The sequence below is a fragment of the Macaca mulatta genome, chromosome 9, assembly GCF_049350105.2.
Source record: "Macaca mulatta isolate MMU2019108-1 chromosome 9, T2T-MMU8v2.0, whole genome shotgun sequence".
In the NCBI taxonomy this organism is placed as follows: domain Eukaryota; kingdom Metazoa; phylum Chordata; class Mammalia; order Primates; family Cercopithecidae; genus Macaca; species Macaca mulatta.
In genome coordinates this window covers 23,203,248-23,225,166 of record NC_133414.1, presented here as the reverse complement: position 1 = coordinate 23,225,166, position 21,919 = coordinate 23,203,248, and the positions used below count along the sequence as shown (strand labels likewise).

General features: G+C 40.3%; 1 protein-coding gene across 50 annotated transcripts in view; it reads right to left on the bottom strand.

The window, feature by feature from the left end:
• Window positions 1-2,843: 2,843 nt before the first annotated feature.
• The window catches only part of LOC709083 (protein AF-10), a 218,583-nt gene continuing 199,507 nt past the window's right edge, over window positions 2,844-21,919 (bottom strand). For 26 of the 50 annotated variants that reach the window (XM_015146586.3, XM_015146590.3, XM_015146592.3 and 23 more), the window contains 9 exons: window positions 21,455-21,572; window positions 19,901-19,973; window positions 16,779-16,933; window positions 14,468-14,656; window positions 13,961-14,049; window positions 13,469-13,830; window positions 12,343-12,439; window positions 6,529-6,735; window positions 2,844-4,527 (listed from right to left, as the gene is read on the bottom strand). In XM_015146586.3, coding sequence (XP_015002072.1) covers window positions 4,483-4,527; window positions 6,529-6,735; window positions 12,343-12,439; window positions 13,469-13,830; window positions 13,961-14,049; window positions 14,468-14,656; window positions 16,779-16,933; window positions 19,901-19,973; window positions 21,455-21,572 — 1,335 coding nt within the window. In that variant the 3' untranslated portion in view covers window positions 2,844-4,482. Of the gene's footprint in view, window positions 4,528-6,528; window positions 6,736-8,406; window positions 8,518-11,031; window positions 11,120-12,342; window positions 12,440-13,468; window positions 13,831-13,960; window positions 14,050-14,467; window positions 14,657-16,778; window positions 16,934-19,900; window positions 19,974-21,454; window positions 21,573-21,919 lie in introns of all 50 variants that reach the window. The other 24 variants (XM_015146594.3, XM_077945934.1, XM_077945938.1 and 21 more) reach the window with 6 other exon arrangements.

Below are 21,919 nucleotides of genomic sequence, written 5' to 3'. Positions count from 1 at the left end.
GTGTGGTGGCATGATCACTGCCACCGTGACCTCCTGGACTTACATGATCCTCCCACCTAGGCCTCCTGAATAGCTCAGACTACAGGTGTATACCCCATGCCTGGCTAACTTTGTTTTGTAGAGAGGGTGCCTCACTGCCCTATCCACACGCTGCTTGCTGGCTTAATGTGCATTTACAATCTTTTGTGGCCACAGAACTACAGAAACCACACTCCAGCACAGCACCAATCATCTTTCTTGCAAACCCACAGCCGCCTTCCAGCCTCATTTCCTGTGCCCACCTGATCCCTTGTGACTAGCGCTGGTCCTTCCCAACCCTGCCCTTTATGCTGCCGCTACTCCAATCCCCTGAGACCCCCTTCCCCTAAAAGACAAGGGAACAACATTTAGAGCTCATGCTGCGACAACCATGCCAGTGGGAAACTGCCCATCTGGCCCAGAAAATGACTAATTTAAAAAACACAAAATTTGATTTCTAAGATCTTTCCTGTCACTTTTTATTTAAGTGACAAAAGCAGGCCGTAACTTTGAACACTCAACCATGTAGGAAAAGAAAATATTAAAATTACAGATGTATCATATTTTATAAAAAGTGAAAGGCCGGGCACAGTAGGTCACACCTGTAATCCCAGCACTTTGGGAGGCCAAGGCAGGCGGATCACCTGAGGTCAGGAGTTCAAGACCAGCCTGGCCAACATGGTGAAACCCCATCTCTACTAAAAATACAAAAATTACCCAGGCGTGGTGGTTGCCTGTAATCCCAGTTACTTGGGAGGCTGAGGCAGGCGAATTGCTTAAACCCGGAAAGTGGAGGTCACAGGAGCTGAGATTGTGTCATTGCACTCTAGCCAGTGTGACAGTGAGACTCAGTCTCAAAAAAAAAAAGTGACAGGACTTTTTTTTTTTTCTGGTTTCGAATTTTTTAAAAAGTGGTCATGCTAATTTTTATTACTTAAATAGGTTAATGCTAACACCTAAAAGTGTCACCAGTGCCCTGAGGTGGATGTGGATCACACACTTGGAAAATGGGCACTTTGTCTACTCCACATGTGACTGTGGACCTCCAGACCTTGATGCAGCCAGGGATCTGAGGCTGAGATATGTCAGACAGCTAGAAGGGACATGTGTGCCCCTGTTTGTTTACCTCAATGGGGAATCTGTCCCTTAAGAAAGACCTGCCAAACTTGAACTGTGACCTAAGTCACAGTCAAACGAAACTTACATTTTTACATAAATTTTTACTGAATTGCAAAAATTAGTAAGTGGTGCTTAAAGGACATTTCTTTTGTTGCAAATAACAAATTGGGGAATGGAAAAACAATTGACATGCATTTTAACAAATTATTTAAAAAATGACTTCCAAATTATAAAAGTTCACCCCTATTTCATTCTGAAAAGCCTAGTTTATATGAAAAGATGGTATCATTGATGTTTTATTTTCAACAAGTAAAACTAAGATGAACAGTATTTGTCTGAGATTTCTACTTGGAAGGACATGACCCAGAGAGCCAGGCACGTTGGCTCGTAACTGTAGTGCCAGCTACTCAGGAGGCTGAGGCAGGAGGATTGCTTGAGCCCAGGAGTTTGAGGCTGCAGTGAGCTATGATCTTGCCACTGCACTCCAGCCCAGCGACAGAGTGAGACCATCTCTTTTAAAACCTAAGTACATAATCCACTTATGAAAGCAAAATTACATTTCATTGTAAGGTGGTACCTCCCTTGCAAATTCCAAGGGTCTCTCCCGCCTATTGGGAGGATTATGGGATCATCTTTCCCTTCTGCTTGGTAGACAGCATAAGACAACGACTTGGCTTTTCTGTCTTGGCCCAGTGCTTGATCTTGACCCACAACGTGGACTGCACAACCACAGGACTAAAGCACAGAAGTGCAGATGGCAACCAGTCAGTGTCGACCTTCTTCAGGGCTCAGGGCCACCAGCAGGGCAGTAGCTCTTCAGAGCCCTTCCCAGGACACAAGGCGCACATGCGAACCAGCAGCTGCCAGGGCCTTGCAGGGCAGCAATGCAGGATGACGAGGTCGATGTCCTGGAGCCTCCAGGAAGCCAGAAAGCTACAGAAGTGGACGCTTACAAACACGCAGCTAAGGCAAAGGACACGTGTTAAGAAACTAAACTCGCAGGAATTGATGGATGAGTCACCTGTCACTCTAGAGGGAAGGTAATCCTTCACCTTGGGAGACAGATGAATTTCTAGAATCGTAATTTTTTCATGTGCATAAAAAAAAAATCTCCAAGAACCCAAAACTTGCTCCTTAATAAAGTTTATAGCCTAGGACCAGTTTTTCTTGTTCATTTGCCTCTTAATTACCAGGAGCACTTGACACAGATCAGTATGTTTGGATTCAATTAAGTCTGGGATAAAGTCTGAGCATTTATATTTTTGAAAAGCACCACAGGTGATTCTGATGCTTACCAAGCCCACTAAATAGATTGGGCTTCTCTTTCATGGAATGCCTCTAGTTAAAGCTAACTGTGTAAGTAACAGGAATCGAATCTCTACCAAGTGTGAGTACTGCTTTATCAACGGGCTCTAATTAATTATCTTATCTGGACTTTGTTTTCCTTTTATCTCCACCGAGGCTATTTCCCTCTTCACTCTCCCTCTCATCTGAGGATGATCCAAGATCTCTGAGCTCGAGGTGGGTTTGTACTGCACACTGCTTTACAGAATGCCTTGCACATCGTATAGCATTTGCTCATGAGAGTTTCCATTAACTCCGGGGCAATATACCAGTGCTCCAAACACAAAACACAGGCCAAGACTCCCTGAGGAAGCAGCATGGATGTACCCCCTCCATCCTCTCCAAATAAGAATGGCACGGAGTTATAAACATTATTAAATTTTATTAACAAAACTTTGTACACTTTAATACATGTGGAATTTTACATCTAGGTAAAATAACAACACATTCAAAATTTACCATTTATACAAACTGTTACAGAATAACAACCAGTGGGTTAAATAAGTAAAATAAACCACACTGATTTTTTAAATTATCTACAAAATACTTGACTTTAAAATTCCCCTGAACATATAAAAATAAATTAATTTTACTTTTCAATTAAATCTACCAATTAGAAATATTACAAATCAAAATATCAATGTTATCTTATGAATTTTTCACAATACAAAACAGATTCACAAAACTTTATTTACAGAAATGAGGTAAGAACTGTGCAATGTTTAACCAAGAGACATATTGCAGAATTAACATGTTCTTCCAGCTAAGTACACAGTGGAGGTCTAATTACAGCTGGGTCTTTTCCACTAATAATTCACACACCAAAGAACAGTTTGGTGATTACATCCCCCATGGTGGATCACTCTGCGGTACTGTCACATCAAAAGTGTGGCTCCCCAAAGTGGAAGGGCTGTCATACAGGTTTCCCCTGTTTTCAGGAACTCTAGTGGTGAGCTTTTGTTTTAATGGTCAGTAATGGGAAGTGGTTAAAATAAAACAACTCTCTATTCTTACCAAATCCACTCCTTTTCTTGTGACTCATTAGTGGATAAATACCCAGGTAATAGTTTTGCCTGAGCTATCTACAGTGGCACAGAAAGTTCTGAATAAAGGCGGAAGCATGGGAAGGCTGCAGGTGTGAAGGGATGATTCCTGCTGCTCGGAGGACTGACTGTCCCACCCTGCTGTCTAGAGCCCTTGCAGCACAATGGAGGCACTTGATCAAGGGCAAACCCCACCAGCACTTTCCAGAGTGGCCCCTTTCTGAAAGAAGTATTTCGCTTTGAATTGATCTGGTTCCCCCAGCAGCCTCAGAACTCAGTTAACTCAAGGTTTCTTTAAAATATGAGTAGCTCTTAACACTAAAGAAAGCAATTCTCAAAAGAAAATTACCGTTAGCAGATGCAGACATTACCATCCTAACTTGATTACCAAAACTGGCTAAATCCCATTAGAAAGGAAATATTTTTTAACAAAGATTGCCAAGTCCCAGGTGATGCGCTATATATTTGTAATATTGAATCAATGGAACTCCAGAAGAAATTAGTTCCTTGGAATTTGACTTAGAGCAAGCATACTGTAACCCAAACAAAAGAGCGTATTTCAACTTGTACAATAAAATCAAGTAGTTTGTAAATGGAACAAGTATTTAGTTTTGCTATTCGTATCTCCAATTTATAAACCTAGTTGTGTACCAACTATATTCTTGAGTTGATAAACATATTGCATGTAAATTATATCACTTTAAAAACGTATTAAATTTTCTTTCCATGTTCAAAAAATTGGGGTAAGGGGTAGGGGCATGGGAATTCCATTTCAGTGCAACAAAGCAACAAGAAAACTAATCAAAGCCTTACAAGAATGTCCTTGCGGCAATTAATCCTTTGTTGTGCATTAAGTTTCTTGTTGCGTTTCTTCATAGCTGTAGTAAAAGGACTGCAAAGGCAGCCAGATGAAGTGCTAGAACAGCAGGACAGGCAATTTCTAGATGTTTCTCAGGTGTCAACTTTTCTCTTGAGCTACAGGCCCGGTTTTATCACTAAGTCTCTGCAGTTAAACAAAAGAGCAGATGCGTTAGCTAAATCAACTTTTGATAATATCCTCCCAATTTGAAACTGAGATAAAATGTGGTATAGAAAGTTATTCCCTTTTTTCTTTTAAGTTGGCAAGGCTACTTGCAACATAATATATAGACATGAATTTACTAGTAAATACTTCAAAAACATTAAATTCAACAGTATAAAAAGACCAAAGAGGTGGGCCCATCTGAGGGACAGAACTTCTAAAGAATGAATGCAGAATTCATCTTCCAAAATCAACTTTTCCACAAAAGTAACATGGTACTGTAGAGAACAAAATTTTTATGGGCCAAGAAAGTCATGGGCTGTGATTCCACATTTGCTATTTGTCCTTGGGCTTTCTTTGCATTTCCTTTTACTAATCTATAAAAAATGGAGTTACAGCCTATTATTACTTTAAAGACTGAAATCAGATGTCACGGTATCTAGCAAGGACCCCAGCACATAGCAGGGTACTGAGCAAACAGCACCTCCCAGCACTGTGTTCCTCTATTATCTCATTAAATTACTGTGATTTTCCATTAAATACATTTCATATTGTATAACCTAGGAAAAGTTTGTAATTAGTGCATTTCTTAACACAAGAAAAAAACTTGTGAAACACAGGGGGAAAAAATGCTACCAAAGAACTCAATACAGAATCACTGAAAATTGCCCATGTAGGCCGGGCGCGGTGGCTCAAGCCTGTAATCCCAGCACTTTGGGAGGCCGAGGCGGGCGGATCACAAGGTCAGGAGATCGAGACTACAGTGAAACCCCGTCTCTACTAAAAATACAAAAAATTAGCCAGGCGCGGTGGCGGGCGCCTGTAGTCCCAGCTACTCAGGAGGCTGAGGCAGGAGAATGGCGTGAACCCGGGAGGCAGAGCTTGCAGTGAGCCGAGATTGCGCCACTGCACTCCAGCCTGGGCAACAGCGTGAGACTCTGTCTCAAAAAAAAAAAAAAAAAAAAAAAATTGCCCATGTCAGCAGAACACTGAAGAGGTAAACGCCGTGTGTGATGACAGGAAGTTGGCGAGACAAGAGGGCAAACAGAAAGCATTGAAGAGTTCATGAAAAACAATCCTCTATTTTGAATAATTCTCATTACTAAGTACAAACTAAAGTTTCTGAAGACTAAAAGCACAGTAAACAAAATTTTCAAAGTAACGGGAAACGGCAAACACTGCAACTTTGAACACTCATTTGCCAAGTCTCCCACCTCAGTCTCTCCCTTCTTCCTTTTCCTGATGTCCAGTCTCCATTCTACATCCCCATAGCCTTCCTCTAACAGGGTTCTGCCCTGAACTGGAATTTAGGGGAAACATTTATACTCCAGTAAAGTAGATCTAACTGAAGGGGAGAATTAATAGAAAGAAACGGCCTTAAAATGGGTTCTCCTGTATGTGTAGAATACTGTTCCTGCATCCATTTTTAATTTAACTTTCACATTGAAAGGGTAAGACGCCATCACTTACATGAAAATAACTAAAAATTTGAATTCCATTATAGATGTGACTGATTTACTTTCTCTAAAGTAATCTGGTAAAATAATTGGATTGTGTGCCCTAAAATGTATGTATTAATCTTGGTAATAAATATACTTAATCAGTAAAAAGCACTTTAGAGTAAAATAAAAATATTTTCAAGTTACATAGACTGGTTCTATAACTAAACAAAGCTTCTCAGAAAGCGCCAACCATTGTCTTTTGATTTGATTGTCCCATATGACTTGCTAACTAAAATATACTGTCATCTTGAAAATTGCTGAATTATAAAACAGCCTTCAAACCTAATGTGCAAATTCAAACTGATACACTTAGGGGATGTATAAATTGGCTTAGATCCTTTGCCTATAATATCCATCTGCTAAAAGCAACGGGTTTTAAGAAGAAATGATCAGGGGAACAGAATTAGGCTGGAAAATGATCATCTCTGATTATTCAATACAGTTCTTGTTTCATTAGATGTAGTAAGGAAAACATACTTACTGCTACTTTCTGACTTGCATTATCTCCATGGATTGTGAGAAATGGGTTGGCGGTAGCTGTGTGAAGTGGGGGTGCCTGTGTACCTGCAAGAAGGTTGTTGATGGGTATTTGTGTTGGTCCAGGGATCTGCAGCTGCTGAAGTTCAGGCTGGTGGTGCTGCTGGTGGTGATGTTGCATTAACTGATACAAAAAGGCTTGATGTTGTTCCTTAGGGAAAAACGTGAGAGAAAGTGAGTTCCCAAGCACAGAATTCAGCAATCAGATGAATCTGCCTTTTGTTTTCTTTCCTTTAATATATTTGCTAAGAAAGAAAACAAGTATCTCATCTAGGAAAATATGCTGTACTAGATAATAACTATCTGCTATAAAATGTCAATATCTTCAGTGAACAGCTTATTTTTAAAACAGGACACACATAGGAAACTTCTATTAGGTTATCCGTGATGATCAATGAGGGAATGCAGCAGCTTAGAGAAATCAAGGTGGACATTTGAATGCATCATGCGTGGTCAAACCCTTTCCAAACTTAAAACAACTTTAAAGTTCCCGTTCCTGCCTGTCATTAGGGTGCTTTCTTGACACAGTTACAGACCACTCTTTACAGCAAGCATATACTTCATGCAGCATATATTTATAGATTTCCTGAGCGCTTACTAGGTGCCAGGCACTGCTTTTGGTGCTTGAAACACATTGAGCAGGGAAAGGCAAATAAATGAAAACGTTCAAATGTGATTACTGCTCTGCGTCAAGGGAAACAGAATTGTGATTGAGAAAGTCTGGAGGGAGTAGGGTTTAATGGTCAGGTTGTAATTTTAAGCAGATTAGCCAGGGCAGTTTTCATTGCGAAGTTAACATCTGGATGAAGATTTGGAGATGAGGGAATTAGCTGGGTGGATATGGGGGTGGACGAGGATTTCCAGGCAGTGCCAAGGGCCTCCAGAGGGGCAGGTCCAGCAGGATCCAGTAGCAGCAAGGACCTGGGGAGGGTGGAGGGAGCCAGGAGGAAGTGAGAAGAACGCAGAGCTTGCAGTGGCAAGGCATGGCCAGCCTGGCTTGTATTCATAGTAAAATGGGAAGGTTTTGAGAAGTGGCAGAGTCTGATTTCAGGATGGAGTCAATGTGGGGTGTCAGAGTGAGGATGGAGCTGCCATCAGCTGACGTGAGGAAAACGATGGGTGGGGCAGGGTTGTGCAGGAAGATCAGCTGTTTGGTTTTGGACACGTCATGTTAGAAATGTCTTTTAAGATATGCCAGTGGAGGCCCGGCGTGGTGGCTCACGCCTATAATCCCAGCACTTTGGGAGGCTGAGGCGGGCGGATCACGAGGTCAGGAGATCGAGACCATCCTGGCTAACATGGTGAAACCCCATCTCTTAGTAAAATACAAAAAAATTAGCTGGGCGCCTGTAGTCCCAGCTACTCAGGAGGGCTGAGGCAGGAGAATGGCGTGAACCCGGGAGGCGGAGCTTGCGGTGAGCCGAGATCGCACCACTGCACTCCAGCCTGGGCGACAGAGCGAGACTCTGTCTCAAAAAAAACAAAACAAAACAAAAAAAACCAGTGGAGCTACTGAGTGAGCAGATGGATTACAGGAGCTTGAAGCTCCACAGAGAGGTCTGGCTGGAGATGTAAATCAGCACAGAGATGCTATTTAAGGACAGCGATAGGAGATCACTGAATTCCACCTTGGGCGCACTCAAGAGGGTGAAGAAGAGGACCAAGAAAGGATGCTAAAGAGGAATGACCAGTTATAGGAAGACACCAAGATGATGTGGTATCCTGGAAGCTGAGGGGAGGAAATGTTTCAAGGAGGAGGAAAAGTGATCAACTCTGTCAAATGCTGTTGCCAGGTCACATAAGATGAAGAATGAGAACTGACCACTGGATTTAGCACCATGCAGGTCATCTGGGGAAAGCAGGGTCAAGCAAGAGTGTCGGGCGGAAGCTGTGCGGAGGCTTCCAACAAATTCTCACCTACATCGTTTGATCCCTGTAAATGAACAAACTTTAGCCCACAACACTGGCGGATGAAGGAAAAAGTACAGTCCTTTAGTCCTCATGGTCTCCAAGCAATAATTTGTGCTGAAAATTCCTTAACCAAGTTCTGGAAATGAGACATCTACACGTGCTATTATTAGAGTAAAATCTTGATTAATAGGAAGACACCCAAACAAATGGAGTTTTAGTACTCATATTAAGATGAGGCAACAGATAAGAAAAACAAGATCCCAATCTTAGTGTCAGCATTTTTTTTTTTCTTTTTTTGAGACGGAGTCTCGTTCTAGTCGTCCAGGCTGGAGTGCAGTGGTGTGATCTCGGCTCACTGCAACCTCTACCTTCCGGGTTCAAGCAATTCTCCTGCCTCGGCCTCCTGAGTAGCTGAGATTATAGGGACACGCTACCATACTCAGCTAATTTTTGTATTTTGGCCGGGCGCGGTGGCTCAAGCCTGTAATCCCAGCACTTTGGGAGGCCGAGACGGGCGGATCACGAGGTCAGGAGTTCGAGACCATCCTGGCTAACACGGTGAAACCCCGTCTCTACTAAAAAATACAAAAAACTAGCCGGGCGAGGTGGCGGGCGCCTGTAGTCCCGGCTACTCGGGAGGCTGAGGCAGGAGAATGGCGTAAAAACCCGGGAGGCAGAGCTTGCAGTGAGCTGAGATCCGGCCACTGCACTCCAGCCTGGGCGACACAGCGAGACTCCGTCTCAAAAAAAAAAAAAAAAAAAAAAAAAAAAAATTGTATTTTTAGTAGAGACGGGGTTTCACCATGTTGGTCAGGCTGGTCTCGAACTCCTGACCTTGTGATCTGCCCGCCTCGGCCTCCCAAAGTGCTGGGATTACATGCATGAGCCACCATGCCCGGCCAGCAATTAAGAATTTATATACACTCATATGCAGTGTGCCTTTAACACCCCTCTAAAAACAGACTGAAAATCATTCTCCAAGCAGCCCAACTACATGAAGAGTGCTCGGGAAATGGGTCTGGAGGAAGCCCCATGACTGTCCACAGGGCCAGGCCTGCCCTGCACCTGAGCCACAACCCCACTTGGGTCTCGGTCCATACTTTCTCCCCTTCTCCAAGTTCTCTATTTCCCATCTCCCCTCTCATCTAACCGTTAACACCCATCTCCCTCCCTTTACTTCTTTTTTTTTTTTTTTTGAGACGGAGTCTGGCTCTGTCGCCCAGGCTGGAGTGCAGTGGCCGGATCTCAGCTCACTGCAAGCTCCGCCTCCCAGGTTTACACCATTCTCCTGCCTCAGCCTCCCGAGTAGCTGAGACTAGGCACCCGCCACCTCACCCGGCTAGTTTTTTGTATTTATTTTAGTAGAGACGGGGTTTCACCATGTTAGCCAGGATGGTCTCGATCTCCTGACCTCGTGATCCGCCCGCCTCAGCCTCCCAAAGTGCTGGGATTACAGGCTTGAGCCACCGCGCCCGGCCCCTCCCTTTACTTCTAATTAAGAAAATCAGAAGCATTGAAAGTGGGATTGCTTCAACCCTCCACATAAAACCCACCTCCAGTTGTTCTGCCTGCCCTGCTGGTGCAGTGAAATACTGTTCTCATCTCCTCCTCTGCTAGCACCTTTCTTCTCTCCTATGCCAGAAATGTCCCATCAGCATACACACATGCTGTCACATTCAAAATGAGTCAAAACTGCCCCGTGGTACTACCACAACCGCCTCCTTCTTCCCTTTCCTCTGCTTTCCAAAGTGACATGTCTTAAGGTGCCCATATGCTATCTTTACTTCCTCTCCCTCCCATTTTCTTTTGAACCATTTACGAGGTTTTTACTTTTATCACACCCAAACTGTAAAAAGTCTCTAGACAACCTTTAAGAAACAGTTCCTGCCACCCAGGCTGAGGTGCAGTGGCATGATTACAGCTCACTGCAGCCTCAACCTCCTGGGCTCCAGTGATCCTCCCACCTCAGCCCCCCAGTTAACTGGTATCACAGGTATGCACCACCACGCCCGGTTGGTCAATTCTTTCTTACCCTACCACAGAAGCATTTTACACAGTTGACTCCTCCCTTTCTGGAAACATTTCCTTCACCTGGCCCCTAAGATGCCACAGTGTCCTTGTCTAGGCTCACTGGCCACTGTTTCTCAATAGCCTTTCTTTACTGGCTTATTCTTTTCTAGGGTGTCCAGGACTCAATCTTCATGCTCTAGGAGTCTGCATCAAATCTCATGGCTCTCATCACCTGTGCAGCACTAACCCCAGATTTCTATCTCTAACTGCATCTTTGCCTGGGACTCCAGACACCTACTATGCAACTGTCTTATCTCCACTTGACTTGCACATCTAAAGGGATTTCAAACTTAGTGTGTCCATGACACCTATTTTTCTCTCCAAAACTGGCTGGATTCTGTTCTTCCACATCTCAGTAAAAGTCACTATCCAACCATTCAGAATTCTTCTTTCTCTTGTATGTCCAGCAAACAAGTCTTGTTGGTTCTATCTTCAAAACATCTGGGCTAGGCACAGTGGCTCACACCTGTAATTCCAGCACTCTGGAAGGCTAAGGGCAGATCACTTGAGGTCATGAGTTCAAGACCAGCCTGGGCAACATGGTGAAACCCTGTCTACAAAAAAAAAAAAAAAAAAAAAAAATTAGCCAGGCATGGTGGGACATGCCTGTAGTCTCAGCTACTCAGGAGGCTGAGGCAGGATAATCACTTGAGCCCAGGAGATGGAGGTTGCAGGGAGCCCAGATTGTGCCACGGCATTCCAGCCTGGGCGACAGAGCAAAACTCCATCTCAAAAATATAACTATATATACCACAATTCCAGGCAGTTTTCAATACATAGCCCATACTATTTTAACACCTATGTCTCCTGCCTGGGTCACTCCCTCCCTGTTTCCACTTTTGCCTGTCTTCACTCCCCCACACCCTATAATACACACAGACTATTCTTCATATAGCAGCAAAACTAATCCTTCAAAATGTAAATCATTATTTCACTATTCTGTTCAAAACCCTCCAATTCTTAATCCTGAAAAAATGGAGAATGAAATAAGATAAACAAAACTGAGATTGTCAGTGCCGGGTGAGAGGAGGAGGACTACACAGGTCTTCAGGGTGCTCTCCGCTCTACTTTTGGTACACTTGAAATTCTCCGTAATAGATTTTTAAAAAAATCGCCAGTGGCTTTTCATCGTATTCAAGATAAAGTCCAAATTTCTTGCCACAGCCAAGAAAGGTTGTATGCAATCATCTGAGACTCCCTGCTTGGCTCTGACCTCTCCCACCCTTACCACACTGCTGCTGCCTCCTCTTCCACACACAAGCATGCCCAGGCCTTTGACAGCAGTTGCCCCTTTACCTCCAACATGCTTTCTCTCTATGGCGTACTCCCTGAGCTCTTAGGTCAGTCTGTGCTCAAAAGTCACCCCTTGCAGAGGCAGGGCCATCCTATATAAAATGGTCCTCGGTTCCCTATGCTCTTCCCCCCTTATTCCACTTCCTTGTTCTCCTCAGCATTTATCAGAACCAAAAAGCGTTCATCGTGTCCATCCATCTCTTGTATCAAAATGAAGCTCCGGGAAAACACACACCACATCTCATTCGGCACTGTGTTACCAGAGCCTATGGAAGCACCATGCCACGTGCCCTGTCACTTTTAAGTTCAGGAGTGAATGTGACATCACTGCAGGTATCACAGCCTGTATACCACATGGCAAGAAAAACTTTTTGGATTATGCATTCAATAATGTTATTTAACAAGGAGAAATCTATACCCACACTGAATATTACAGCTTAGAACACATGCTCCTAATAAAATATTATCAAAAGAAAGAACTTACTGGTGTGAGCTGTTGAGAATTTAACAACTGCTGAAACTGCTGTTGATGAATAAGTAATTGTCTTTGCTGGTCAGAAAGTAATCCTAGTCCTGAGGCACTGAAAAATGATTACAATTCTTACTTTTTACTACACACCTCTAACGCATTTTTAGAAGTTTAAACATGAAAGACAACTTTTCAATTTGATGTTTAATAAGTACAATTTTTAATCCAAACACTTTGAAAACAATTATGTACAAATTATGTGTGTGTGTGTGTATATATATGTATGTGTACAGCTAAACAAGAATTCACATTGTCAAGAAATGTTTTTATTATAAAACAAATAGGCCCTACCTTATTTTATGGAATAGAAATTTACATGTGTTTCTAACAGGCATATGTAATAATTTATCTTTAATTATTCAAAGATAATTTAACTCACACTAAGTAAACACATATTTGAAACAAAGAATCCAAACATACTACTGATTTGACTTATCCTTTTCTAATGGTCCCAATGGTAAAACTAAACACCAATGAAGAGAGCTAGAGGAAACAGCTTTCCAGTACCCACTGCAAATCCATTTAAAAGTATTTATTCCCCCAAAAGTATGTTTAATAACAACATAGTATGTTTAATAACAACATAGCTTTAGTCCCCTAGTTTTGAACAAGCATTCAAATGTAGTTCCAGTACAGTGAAACCAATGAGTCTCACTTCCTGGGAATTCAGATAAATAAATGACCTTTATCCTATACCAAAATCTTTGATTAGAATATTAAAAATATTACATACATTTTAAGAAACTAATATTCATGTTATCTCCACTATATTACCTTTCTTCAGAATTTGATACAGGAATTCAATATACAAATAAGAAAAACTAGTATTTAAAAATAGACATCACAGATTAAGACTAATTTTCAGCACAAAACATATTTAATGCTGTCACTATAAGTGAATTCATTTAAATCTAAGTTTCAAAAATAAATGTACTCTGTGTATAATATACTTAAAATTTTTGGCAGACTTCTTAAGGTATATCTACAAAGAAACACATTGAAAGCCCCAATCTAAGGCATAGACAACACTGGTACTCCGTTAGTTACACTAAAAAACCCAAAACATACTTAAGTTTCTTACCTGTTAGTCAGTGTAGCTGGCATTGGATGTGTTGCATTAGGTGGTACAGTTGTGTGAGTGAGAGGGGTAGGGTTCTGGGACATTGTGACAGGAGTCTGCATAACCCCATTTAAAGCTCCTACAATGCCATTAATTGCCAGTTGGTTACCTGGCAAAGCTCCAATTATTCCACCCACTGCAGACACGGCAGGAATGGTGGAAGTTACAGGCTGCATTCCACTAGCTAGTGCCCCCACTGTCACACCATTGACCTGCTGAACTCCACTCACTCCTGAGCCTTGTTGAGCCGGACTCTGCCCAGCAGGAGGTGGGGTAGAAAGAGCTGATGAGCTGCTGGTGCTTTGTCCACTGGAGGTTAAGTCCTAGCGTAAGAAGAGAAACTAAATTTAAAGAACACAGCAAAACTGTTTAAAATAATTTAAAACCATTTGACATAATATACTATTATTTACAAGTAAATCACACAGATGAAAATAACCACACAAAAATTACCTGATTTAATACAGGAAGAGAATTATCAGGTAAAAAGCTGTTTCCTATATGAGGGCTCTTACTGCTGTTCAAGGAATCAGTAGTAGGAGCTAGAATAATAAAAGACAAAAAGAAACCTATTTACCCTATTAAATTACATTATGTGTAAGATTAAAGGCTTATTTAAAAGCTTATGCTGAAGCCCATATCAAAACCACTTAAATATCAAGTCTTGCTATTCCTAACTGACTTAAACAGGAAAAAAAATCTATATTGAATACCATCACTTTAAATCAATAATGAGATCATTAGACATTTAAGTAAATGTTACCATTATATTATGGACTAAGGAAGTTAGAGTAAATTCAAGTTGATCACTTAACAGGATTCTTTATGCCCTTGAAAAACGACCTATCATTCCTTTTCTACATCTTCATATAACTGGTGACCAATTATTACTCACTTATAATACAAATAACATTGAAAGCCTATTTTCTTTACATACAAAATAAATATTTTCACACTTACCAGTCTGTGCTGAAAATGTGTGTATTTGATGAGACGGACTAGGATTTGCTGTTATTGTTGGAAAAGGCACTGAAAGCTGTGCATTCAATAACTGAAGCCGTTCCTTTTTGGCAGTCAAGTTTTTAATTTGTTCCTCTAATCTTCGGTTTTCAACTTGAAGTTGGTGTAATGACTTCAGCATTCCTAAAACTAGCACACATTTGGATAGTTTTTAATAACAAGTACACACATGAGACTAAGTATTTTACACAGTGCCAGTAACCTTAGAAATAAGTTACAATAGAACAGTAGAAATTCTGTAAAGTGTTTCTAAATGATTAAGTTTTGTTCCTAAATTTGTATGTGGGATTACATTTCCTATCTATGTATTTTTATAAGCACAAAGGCAAAGTGTTCCTGGATGTACCTTCTGGAAACTTTGTTGCCACATACCAAAACACACACACCAGCATCAGGTAATTTTCCATTCTCAGTGAAAAGTGATGACATTTTATTTTTGTCAAAATAAAAGCCTATTAAAAATTCAAGAGCCTGTCACTATTTTTCATTGAAGTCATATATAGAATGGTTAAGGATCGCACCAATACCCTTTACCAAAATAACAAGCACATGTTTTTGTTTGTTGTTCCATTTAAACGAAGTGCTGCCATCAGACTTCCTGGCAGGAAGCCCCTAATCCCAGCTGCTCAGCATGTTGCTCTGCAGGTCACCCAGCAGGGAGCGCTATGTGTGCGCCCAGCCACGTCTCCAGTCCTGGAGAAAGGCGCATCCCCTGTGAACAGGCTGGCTTTAGGTCTGGCCCCCATCACCTCAGGTACTTCAATTCCTTCCACAACTTGGACCTCCCAACTAACAACACAGAGTGTTACTGTTAAGATTTTTGAAGTGTCCATCACATACTAAAAAGTTGTATTTGTTTAACATGACCTCAGGGCCTTCAGAAGATACAACTCCTCTGGTACAGACACATCTGGCCATTTCCCAAGGATTTAGCTTTTATCCCTTCCCTCCAAGATCCCACAAAGAGATCTTAGTGGGCCCAAATGAGATGCAATAAGACTAAGCTAAACCTATCCTCCAGCTATCGTGTTTAAAGGATTAGCCCGGCATGAAATTTCCTCACAATTACCATTTTTTGTCAGGTTACCATTCACAAAATACCAATTTATGGCACTTAGCCAACAATAAGCAAAATGTTTCAATAAAATGAAGCAGCAAAAGTTTATACTCCAAAATGACGAAAATCACCTATTTTTCCCTAAAATTAAGACAAGGCCACATCTCCAGCTAACCACCACCTATTTTAACTCTGCATTTTACACCCATGGCCCTAATACTTAAAATGGTGAAGATACTGAAATATAGATATATAGTACATGCTCTATAATCCAACAGATGATAAGCATAATATATATTAATTATAGATTTAATTCAGTAATTATTAGTCTTCCTCCAAATTATGAAGAAGCTAGCCGGCCATACTTGACTATATGTTTTTTTTGTTTGTTTTTTTCTAGAGACGGAGTCTCGCTCTGTCGCCCAGGCTGGAGTGCAGTGGTGCGATCTCGGCATCCCCTGGGTTCACGCCATTCTCCTGCCTCAGCCTCCCGTGTAGCTGGGACTACAGGCGCCCGCCACCATGACCGGCTAATTTTTTTTTTGTATTTTTAGTAGAGACGGGGTTTCACCGTGTTAGCCAGGATGGTCTCGATCTCCTGACGTGATCCGCCCATCTCGGCCTCCCAAAGTGCTAGGATCACAGACGTGAGCCACTGCGCCCGGCCGACTATATGTATTTTTTAAAGTAAGTTTTCCAGAGGTGAGCAACGTTTTCTTCAAACAATTAGGCTAAGAGAAGACAGTGCTCATATATTTTAGTAAACTGGTAAGAACAAAGTACAGTGGAGACACAAAGTACCGATATGTATAATCATGGTAAGCACCGAGACAATGCTATATATGAGCCAGGCAGTGGTCCTAATATTTTTCATGTCATTTAATCCTCACAATAACCCTCTGATATGGGTGCATTATTATTCCCAATGGTAAAAATAGGAGACTAAAGAACTTTAAAAAACATGCCCAAGATTATACTATTAATAACAGGTAAAGACAGGATTCAAGTATAAGCAGTAACACTATAGAATCTCTTCTATTAAACCACTACCTTATACTTTCTCTCACTGTATTATATGAAATGTATATCATAATCCCATTACTACTCTGGATGAAAAGTGACTTCTGCATCCATCTGCCTGTTTGTCCATCTGCCCATCCGTCTTGACTTACAGGTAAGAAAATGAATACTTACTGTCACTAGGAGTACCCTGTTCTAATAAAAACTGCTGTCCTTCACTCCACTGCCTCTCCAAAAGCTGTTCTATGCTGGCTGCTACTGGAGGCAGATTTTCCAAACTGCTGTTGCCTGGTTGATCATAGCGAATCTGTAAGCTGCTTACAGGGGATCTGTTGAAAACAATTCTCAAGTTAAAAAGAAGGGGAATGCTTTTAAGAGAGTGCAGTTTCTTACCTAAGCTGATCCCTTTTCTCCTGTATGAGTTATAACATCAAGCTGCCTATGCCAGAAGTATCAGGTTCCTGGATTTAGAAAACCATAATCTACCCTAAAATTGAGTAATTATCATTCTTCCTCCCAATATTATAGAATCAAGGGAATAGCTAGCCATCATAGATAATTAAAAACCACTAGAAAATATAAACACACCACCAACAATCTCTGAAATAGGCTGTAAAATAACTTGGTATGGCATAAGACAAAAGGGTGAAAGACAAAATTAGACTTAAAAATAATTTTCCAGAAGAGAAAAGAGTTCCACCACTCTGCTTTGATATATTTGCTATCACAATAACCCTGAACAATTATAATATTGTGAAAGATATTTGAATTTACAACCAACTAAAATCTCAAATAGCACTAAAAAGAAATGTTTAACAATCTTGAAGCAGCCTTTTGTTATAAATTAAAAATTACTCATTTTCAAGTATTTTCACAATTAAGAAATAAGACCAAAGCATTTTTTTTCTTTCATTTCTGGAAACAGAGTCTCACTTTGTCAGCCATGCTAGAGTGCTGTGATGCAGTGATGGCTCACTATAGCCTTGACCTCCTCGGTCCCGGGTTCAAGCGATCCTCCCACCTCAGCCTCCTAAGCAGCTGGGACCACAAAATCACACGCTACCACGCCCAGTGCTTTTTTTTTTGGGGGGGGGGGGTAGCGGGGAGGTTGGGCAGGGGAGACGGAATTTCACCACATTGCCCAGCTTAGTCTCCAACTCCTGGGCTGAAGTGTTCCTCCCGCCTAGGCCTCCCGAACTGCTGGGATTATAGGAATGAGCCACCATGCCCAGCCCCCAAAGCAATTTTTATTTGATCCTTTTACATGAATATTTCTAAAATGTCTTAGATCTATACTTGAAATGATAAACAACCCTCTAAAACAAATAGTACTTGTATTAAGATGAACATGTAATGTTCTCTCCACTTTTTGTTTTAAATTAGTAAGTGTGGCCATTTCTGATCTCCAGCTACCATGCTAACATAATACATTTAAAGAGCTTTAGAATTTCCAATGTGTTTGTATATATCTCATATGATCTCCACAACAACCTAGTGAGAAGTTGAAGCCTGGTCCATTTTCAAATGAGGAAACAGGATGGAGTTTTAGTGACTTGTCCAAAGACACACTGCTGGTGAGGTGACAAGAGCTGGGCTACACAACTCAGGTCTTCTAACAACCCACTAGAATTCTTGACACTGCCTTAATATGCTGCTCTACAAAATTTTCGTAAGATGTTAAACAAATGGGGTTTTTATTCCATATGTAAACATTATGGGCTACATGCAATTGGCCATCCCTCTGCAAATAGTACATTATGCCAGAATAATTTAGGCTGTTACATTTCAGGCTGATTTCTAAAGAGTAATATAAAGTTGGAAATAATATGCTAAAAATAATTTAGTACCATTTGTTAAGTCCCATTTCACTAATGAAAAGGAAACACTATACTAAGCAAAATAGCACTAAGAGATTTTTAATAATTTCTCGGTAGCTTGTAGTATTTCAAGTTTAAAAGGGGGACAGAGAAGTGCTCTTCCACTAAACACCGAGCAAACATCCATTAACTTTCTTCTTTGAAAAGAAAAACAACATAGAAGTAATCACAACATAAAATCACAGACTAGTTAGATAATTTTATCACTGTGTTCTTCAGATTCCTGGTTTCCAAAGAATGAATATTTGATTTTCTGCAGAGTTCAATCAGGGAAAATAATACTACTTTTAGTTCACCCAGGAATTATATAGGAAAAAAGGCACCACTAGAGATGTACCATTAGAAAATAAAGTTAGTGGTTACTGAACTAATCTCTATGATAAAGAAGATGTTCCTTAACAGACATTCCCCAAATATATCAGCAATACTGTTATTCATGATCTGTCATCACATGAAAAAGTTCATTTTGGAAAAAGAAAAATTTGTAGACATGGAGTCTTGCCATGTTGCCCAGGCTGGTCTTGAACTCCTGGCCTCAAGCAATCCTCCCAACTTGGCCTCCCAAAGTGCTGGGATTATAGACATGAGCCACCACGCCTGACCAAAGTTTTCATTTTTAATCACATTTCTCCCTTACTTAGAAGAAAGACCCTAGAATGGGTTTTTCTCTTACTCTCCTTTCTCACCCATTCTCACCCAGTCTAACACCATGCTTGAGGGAGGGTTCCTAAATTAGAGAACACGGAGAAAACAAAGAGAAGGCACAGAAGGGAAATAAAATTAATAGATAGCCATCACCAAAGTTCCATTCTCCCCTACAAACAGACACAGTATCTCATACAACATTCTCCCCATTTAGAACAGAAGGAATATGCAGTTCGGTAACCCCAAATATACTAATTATATTTTAATAAATGGTACCTGAATACTGTCATAAAATAATTTCAAAAAACTTGTAATACATTTGCTATAACTGATTCAAACAATTTAAGAACTAGTAGGAATTTAGTGATCTACCACAGGACTTTACTGAATTAGGAACTGGAGACTAAGGGATTAAGTGCTATACCTATAACAGGGCTAAAACGAACCCAAAGTTGAAAGTCTTGGGTCTACAACTTTAAGAGATCTTGAAACTATTTTATGATCAAAAAGAATTATTCAAATCAATATACAAGTAATAAATAAGAGTTCGAACTGATTGGAAACCAAAGGAAAGGGATTTGTTTTACTTAGAAATCTAATGGTGTTTAAATTAGTATTTAAATTAATTTGGAATCATTTTTCTTGTCTAGACATGCTTCTTATCTGTAGAATGCTTTTATAACCTCACAAATGTACACTCTACTGATATGAGATAAGAAAGTTTCCAAATCTCAGTTTCCTTTGCCTATACTTTGCAGTGTAAATAGTGCTTACCGTGGCGAGAGACTTCCTCGGGGTGAGCTTCCTCTGCCAACTAGGTTGCGGCTATTGTCTCCAAGATCTTGATCTGTAGTGTAAATATTTCAGAGCTGATAAAGTGACTCTCACTAGATAAGAGGTTTTAAACTCTTGCCCTGATTTTTCCTAAAACATACATTAAACCTTTACCACTATCTTTGCAGTTCCCATGAAAGGAGAAGATCTAGCATGTTGCTAGTTTAGAATTGCTGAACTGTGGCATGTAAGGCGTTGTCCCTACACGTTTTTGTGGGTGTAGAAGGCCATGGATTATGTTCTGTTCTTTCATTCCTTTCAATTTTACAGCACAGAAGCGTGGTTTGCATTTGCTGTACCCTCCCCTCAGCCACTTTTAATTTCTACGGTTAAAGTAATGAATCACAGCTGTGGACAGCTAATCTGTATGCTTATCACAGCAACTCCGTATGCTTTGTATTTTTTAACACTTTGCATCCCAAGACAAGCCATAAAACACATTTACATAGAGTTGCACACCAAGACTAAAATTATGGTGTTAGAGCCTTACACCAAGAATAAAATCACATACAACACTAAATTTCCAAATTGACAAAAACAAGCAGGAATACAGAATCCTGAATTTTAAAGAAAAAAAATTAACTTTTCAAAATATTCCTTAGGTAATATCAAATATCTCTGCTTGGAAAGTAACTTGTATTTCCCCTGCAGTTACTTCCTTATAAAAATCACCTTATCTGGCCTCTTTCAAGGTTGTCCTCTTATTCTGAGTCAGGTAACCTCTGACCCTTAATGAGTAAAGACAGACTGATCCATTCTTGGTGAACTGCTAAATCCATTCCCTTCCCCCAAACAGGCATGACTACTTGGACATGTCAACCAATCCTTAAGGATGGAATGAAACAAAGCAAATCCAGTGGCTCATTAAGACAGTACAAGAGACAAATGCGACAAAACGTCAACTGGTGAACATTCACAGGATTACTAAACACTGCAGAAATTCTCTAACAGGATTTTTTTAACCAAGTTTGTGTAATACAATTTCATGAATTATGCAAATAAAGGTTTAGGCTATTCACAGACAAGCCCAGTGTTATGTTACTTTCATTGCATAGAACTGAGAACTGAACACATCAATCACAAAAGTCACAGGAGACACTGCTGCATTCCTGCCTGCTGATGGCTCTGCTGAAACATTTCCATTTCAGACAGTAAAAAAAAAAAAGTACATCGCTATTTTGCAGCACAGCATACTATTGACTTCCAACTGTGATTCTTTTTTTATTGTAAATTGACAATTTGTAATTATATAAATTTGGAGTACAAACTGATGTTATGATATATGAATGTAATGTGGAATAATAAAATCAAGCTAGTTAACATATCCATCACCTGAAATATTTAACATTTTCCAACTGTGAATCTTTTTTTTTAAGTACAATCCTCTATTAAACCACATCCCTACATGTTTTCAAATAAAATGAACCAAAAGGGGAAAAAACTTGAAGTAGGTGAGAGTAGAGTTTTAGAGTTTACTAATTCTTGAAAACTTACCTGTTGGATTGTTTTCAGACTGGGCTATAAGAGCCGCCATTGAGGAATTTGGATTTAATCTATTGCCATACATAAGAGGCGGTGCCTGACTAAGCGAAGATCCAGATAGGGTGTTTGCCTAAATGGAAAAAATTACAATGATAAATGAACTATATTTGAAAATATATTAAAGTTTTCCCTTCTAATAGATCTAGTAATTATATTCTCCAACTTAAGAATATAAGCAAAATGTGTGACCTTCTGAAAAGCAAATTTCATTCTTACTTGTTTTACCATTTCAACATGTCAATTTTTTAAAAAGTTACATAACTACAAAAAAAAATTTTTTTTTTTTTTTTTTTTTGAGACAAAGAGTTTCACTCCTACCCAGGCTGGAGTGCAATGGCGTGTTCTCGCCTCACTGCAACCTCCACCTCTAGGGTTCAAGCAATTCTCCTGCCTCAGCCTTCCCAGTGGCTGGGATTA